The sequence below is a fragment of the Rhipicephalus sanguineus genome, chromosome 7, assembly GCF_013339695.2.
Source record: "Rhipicephalus sanguineus isolate Rsan-2018 chromosome 7, BIME_Rsan_1.4, whole genome shotgun sequence".
Lineage (NCBI taxonomy): Eukaryota > Metazoa > Arthropoda > Arachnida > Ixodida > Ixodidae > Rhipicephalus > Rhipicephalus sanguineus.
This window is the reverse complement of record NC_051182.1, coordinates 158442330-158448329: the sequence shown is the minus strand read 5'-3', so window position 1 is coordinate 158448329 and position 6000 is coordinate 158442330. Positions and strand designations below refer to the sequence as shown.

Sequence of the window (6000 nt, the reverse complement as noted above, 5' to 3'; positions counted from 1 at the left end):
GGGTTTTACGTCCCAAAACCCCAATATAGTTATGAGAGAGTAGTGAGTGCTCCGGCCCATTTTAACAACCTAGACTTTCTTTAACGTGCACCTAAATCTAAGCACACGGACCTCCAGCATTTTGACTTCATCGAAATGGGGCCGGGATTCGATCCCGTGAACTTAGGGTCAGCAGTCGAGCACCGTAACTACAAGACCACCGTGGCGGGTCGTGACACACGGAAATACAGGTGTCTCACAAAAGTAGGTAGCTTCCCCAAGATTTCGTGGCTTTCCGGGATTCGAACCTGAGACCAACGTCTTTCCCTAACGAGGGCCGGGCGCCGGCCGACACGCTTGACACAAAAATATTTTCGTACGGTTTGCTCGTCATTTTGAACATCTATCTATCTATCTATCTATCTATCTATCTATCTATCTATCTATCTATCTATCTATCTATCTATCTATCTATCTATCTATCTATCTATCTATCTATCCTATCTATCTATCTATCTATCTATCTATCTATCTATCTATCTATCTATCTATCTATCTATCTATCTATCTATCTATCTATCTATCTATCTATCTATCTATCTATCTATCTATCTATCTATCTATCTATCTATCTATCTATCTATCTATCTATCTATCTATCTATCTATCTATCTATCTATGGGAGAAGGATAGGGCTCATGGCGAGTCTATATAGCGTTGCGTTTTAAATAGACTAGGTACGTGTGCGAACCTGTCTGTTTATACGCAATGTCCTGCATCCTCACGATGAAGACCTCCTCCTCCCTTCTCCCAGTCACGGTCAAGGTAGGCGCCCCCCTCGCTCCCCCCTCTCCCCTCTCCACATTCCTCTGCCACTTGTAACGCAGACCATAACTCAACCGGATTTTTCCTCGTTCAGCAGACAGCATCGCCACTGCGACACAGGAGACCTTGACATTTTGCTTTTCTTCTGAGGCTATGGCACCCGTAAAAGCAACGTCGGCGCCAATGAATCGAGGAAAGGTCGCTGAAAAATCGACTACGCTCCTAACAGCGGCGTCGTTCGAAAACATATGAACCTCTGTCAGCGCCTTCGAGCCGGTATCATCCATCGGCCATAAGTGGGCGTACTCGAGGAGTCTAGACTCACTCCGAGAGTCGACGGCGTCGAATCAGCACACGCACCCCTACGATGCATTTCAATCCGGCCCTTCTGGTTGCCATAGCGATACTAGTGTCATCCGAGTGGCATCTGTCTCGAGGTTACCTTGCAAGGGCGCAAGTTCCCATTAAAGACGGTGAGCATCGCTTCCTTTTTGTTTCTTGTTTTTATTTCAGTCCCACCGGTGGGTAGCGCCACCGGTGGGATTGATTAAGGTCAATAAGGCTTCGACACGGGCTAGTTGGTATAGCATCGTTCTTTTGCTCCGCTACACCTGGTACCCCAGGACAAAACGGAAAGACTATAGGCTCACATGTGCGTAGACACACGATTGCGCACGTGTGTGTCTAGCCTTTCCGTTTTGTCTTGACGTTGCACTTGTACGACATGTGCAAATGGCTATCAGTGACGACAAAACGGCCTGATTAGAGAATAGAAAATTTTAACGACTGAAACAGCCCTGCGTACTACAAATTACGTTTGAAGTGAACGCTCGTATTGTCTAGTTCTTTCTTGTGTATCTTGTGTGCTTTGCGCGCCTAACTGCCATCATGGATCCTGATGTTACAGTATAGCGCCGCAAAAAGAACGATTACTTCAAGTTTTGGTGTACAATTTTCAATACTTTACAAGCTTTGCTAACATACTTCAATAATGTGATGATCCCATAATCATTTGGCAGGAAATCATACGCTTAAGTATTTATAGCACTATGCAACTTTATGAAGAAATTGTGATTATTTGAAGTAGTTCCGAACAGAGAGAGAATAAGTGCCTCTTGGGTTCGAAGAATAGTGCATACATCCTGTCAAGAACTCTTCACCATTGTGATGTTTATCTAATCACAAAATATGCTTGTACGCGTCGTACGAAATATAAGAAAGATTGAAATGGGACTTATACTAGCAGTAAATACTGTCCGGTTACAGTCTACGGCTTGAGGACGCTCGAATAATATTCCTCATAACAGACCGCCTCGGTGAACATGGTTACGGCGCTCGGCTGCTGACCTGAAAGTCGCGGGTTCGATCCCTGCTGCGGCGGTCACATTTCAGTGGAGGCAAAATGGTAGAGGCCCGTGTCCTGTGTGATGTCAGTGCACGTTAAAGAACCCCAGGTGGCCGAAATTTCTGGCCTGCGACCATAGGGGTGCGCAGAGGGGGGGGGGGCTGCCCCCCCCCTAGTCAACTAAAAAGAGGGGGGTGCAGAGTCTGCCCCATACATTGCTTTAATAGGGGGGGGGGACCACGATGAACCTTCGCCCCCCCCCCCTCCTGAAGGGAAACCCTGCGCATGCCTATGCCTACGACGTGCCTCATAATCATACATGGTTTTGGCACGCAAAAGCCAAGATGTTGTTATTAATATATCCTTCATAATAGGTTATCTGCTGTGACAAAGAAAGGGGTATTGAGACATGCTCGACGTAATTTGACTGACAGCTCAAAGTATCTGAAGAATGGCGAAACAACTCAGATCAAAGTATGGACGAAAGATAGTAATAATATCTGGGGTTTCACGTCCCAAAACCACGATATGATTATGAGAGACGCCGTAGTGGAGGGCTCCGGAAAGTTCGACCAACTGGGGTTCTTTAACATGCACCTAAACCTAAGTACATGGGCCTCAAACATTTTCGCCTCCATCGAAAATGCAGCCGCCACGGCCGGGGTTCGATCCCGCTACCTTCGGGTCAGCAGTCGAGCGCCATAACCACTAGACCACCGTGGCGGGGCATGAACGGAAGATAGTCGCTTTCATAATGGGGGAACTGTAAGCACATCAACAAAAGGTCGGATCACGTGGGTCGGACAGAAATATTTCAGATGTAAATTTTTTTTATAGCTCAGTATAAAGAGACCCCCGATACAGTCATCTTATTAGGCATATGTACGGAAATTTGCGCAAATATGTTACACTAAGTGCATTTACAGATGTATCCTTAAATATGTAAAATCCTTCTAGCAGTTAACAACCTAATGGACACACTTTTTTCACAAAAGTCTTCCAGGCTTTCAAAAATAATGAAAGCGTGCCATGAAGAAAAAATATTATGGTTAGACCACTGTATGTCCTCGTAATTGGAATGTGATACCGAAATTATAACGCTATTTCAGGCATTCCTCAAAGCATGCACAGGCAAGGTAAAATGTTACTTGCACAGATAAGTGTTACTTTTCCGTAGGTAAATGCCAGTACAACGGCACGGAGATATCACCGTCTGAGCCACTGAAACTGGAGCATCCCTGCGAAGAATGGCGTTGTCACGTGAGCACAGGAGAGACCGGAGAACTTGTCCAAGCAGGGTTCGTTTCTCGTTTTATGCTTGTCTGGCTGAAGCTTGTCTGTGTTTGGCGATGTTTAGATAGATAGGCCAAAAAAGGATATATATCTCTCATTAGAAGCGAATTACATGTGCTTTTGAGTAACGAATTGATGAATGAGAAAAAAGTATTGCCTAATTCAATAGTTATTAGGCGTAACCGTTGTATATTTCAAGGAGCATTCACAATGCAAGCCGTCAACCCCGCACAGCCAATGGATACTGATTTTAGAAGCTGCGTACCTATTAAATCGGCCTGAAACCTTAGATACCTGATCAAACGCGAAAAGCTTCCAATGCCTTCGATCCAGGAAGTTCGCCTTCGAGTCGTCTTAGTCACATGCATAAAGGTCCATGAGACTTTTGCATTGTCATCATGCAAGAAGATCGTACTTCGAGTTCTCGGCGACCGTCCATCAAGCAGTGACCTCAGCAAGGATTGCTCATTTTGGGCAGTCATGATGGCTCGCGCTATGTGAAAACTGACGCTTACCGCGGATTGAGCAACGCCCCAAGACTGACGATAAACATGCTCCTCATGCTTCACTGCTTGGCTGGTGCAAAGAGCAGTAAGAACATCTTAGTGATAACGCAAACACGAACCAGATTTCCTTGTCCGCGTTTGCGCTGTTCATTCAGATCAGGGGTCGGCAACCTGTGACCCGAGGGCAGCATGCGGCCCCCGGCACGACGTCAGATGCGTCAGATCCCTCCCTTTCGATGGAGGCGAAATGCTTAAGGCCCGTGTGCAGGTTGAAGAACACCGGATCGTCGACGAAATTTCCGGACCCCCCCCCCCCCCACCGCGTGTCTCATAATCATATCGTAGTTTTGGCGCATAAAAACCGCAGATATTGTTATCATGATGTCAAGGCAGCAACATTGGCTCCAGTGGCAACCACTGGTAAAGGGTATTCCGCGTTATATTAAGACCCTCTTATCTGTCAGAGCATCGCTAACGTCCGTGTTCTTCCTTTGCAGTTGTGGCGTTGTGGTTCCGGGTCCAGGTTGCACTAAGGTCAGAGGCACTGGTGTCTATCCGGACTGCTGCTACAAGATTGTGTGCGACTGACTACCCCGCATTATGATAGCCGCCCACACGTTGCTTAGTGAGAGGATATAATCAGGGAGGGGCTTCGTCGAACCACGAGTCACTCGTGGCTCGACTTTTTTTCCTTCCGTAAAAGTGTACCGATGGGCTAGTTTGTTGATCATTCTAGTATATGGCAGCGTACGCCGTGTGAAAGGACGACATGAAAAAAAGAAAGAAAAAAGGAAGAAAGAAGAAAAATACACAATGGCTGACCACCGAAGGTAAAACCCTATTCGGTGGAAGACGACCCGAGTAGCTTGAAATAAACTTGCTTAAAATGCATTGGTGGGCTAGTTTGTTGATCATGCCATATGCGACATATAGCATATGGCAGCATACATCGGGTGCAATGACGACACGAAACAAGAAAGGCGTGCAGAAGTGCTGAGTCAGCGCTTGCGTATACTCGCATACTCACTCAGCGCTTGGTAGTCATGCGTTCCGTGTGGATCTGTCTTTGTTCGGAGCTAAAGCTGGGGCTTCAATTGCGAAAGAAATTAGAGTTGCGTGCATCGGACAAGCGAAGGGATTGAAGTACCTTATTTTCAGAAGAAGGAAGAAGTTTATTCGTACGAAAGATGACCTGACCTTATACGTTCTGAACTGCTGGACTCCGCGCTGTAAAACTTGAATAAAAGACGGGGGGAATTTGATAATCACAGTGAATGCCGACGCACTGGATTCTGATCACCTTGCTTCTGTAACATGCAGCGCTGAGTCCAGTCCAGTTGCCTGCAGAAATTGCACGGTAAACTGTTATACTGTCTGTAGGTATGTCTTAATATGTCACCCATGTCTACCCGCATGCCATCAGTGGAAGCGAATTAAAATATGACCGGAAAGAAAGAAACTCGCCTGGCGAACGATAGAAGCAGTTAGTTGCTACACATTAGTGTAGTGAGGATTGAAAAGAGTTGACAGTCTAAAGTACGAATAAAGTAACGCTAATAAACCCTTTGTGTTAGATATTCGTTTTTTCACTGGAGTACATGAAGCAGCACTAAAACGCTAACCGAAGTGCTGACGCGACGGCGCCGATGGACGCCGACGGCAAAAATCAGCCGAGAGTGTCCATATAGTTGCTATCGCAACAAAAGAAAAACAAAAAAGAAAAGAAGGCGTGGAATCTCTCATTTACCATTTGCAACTGATTTGGCTTAGCTTGTGCGACTTTGCAAGTATGATGAGCAAATCGATCACCTTCAGCTTCTTGCCTTCGCTGCAATGTCATGCATCTTCTTTTTTGAACAGAGGCACAGACGTAGACACCAGGGCTAAGGGGGTGGGGCCCCTTACCTGGCCAGGTGACAAAGGAGGGTGCAAGTTCCTAATTACCATTTTTATTATTCGACAAGCAGCACATGGAAACGCATATATTTCAGTTTAAATGACGACTAAGAGCCCTGAAAATGTTATATTACAAAAATGCGCAGCTGGTACTTA

The 6000-nt window shown here is 46.0% G+C and overlaps 1 protein-coding gene across 1 annotated transcript; it reads left to right on the top strand.

Moving 5' to 3' along the window:
- The first annotated feature begins 973 nt into the window (after positions 1-973).
- On the top strand, positions 974-5506 carry LOC119400366 (U-scoloptoxin(16)-Er6a). Its single transcript, XM_037667380.2, has 3 exons — positions 974-1277; positions 3327-3447; positions 4446-5506. The coding sequence occupies exons 1-3, from the start codon at positions 1172-1174 to the stop codon at positions 4534-4536; spliced, it is 318 nt and encodes a 105-aa protein (XP_037523308.1). The 5' UTR covers positions 974-1171; the 3' UTR covers positions 4537-5506.
- Positions 5507-6000: the final 494 nt, after the last annotated feature.

Excerpts from the sequence above, each read along its gene's own strand:
- LOC119400366 (XM_037667380.2), top strand. The coding sequence starts at position 1,172 with ATGCATTTCAATCCGGCCCTTCTGGTTGCCATAGCGATACTAGTGTCA. Across the intron at positions 1,278-3,326 it reads GCAAGTTCCCATTAAAGACG|GTAAATGCCAGTACAACGGC; the intron begins GTGAGCATCGCT and ends ACTTTTCCGTAG. Across the intron at positions 3,448-4,445 it reads GGAGAACTTGTCCAAGCAGG|TTGTGGCGTTGTGGTTCCGG; the intron begins GTTCGTTTCTCG and ends CTTCCTTTGCAG.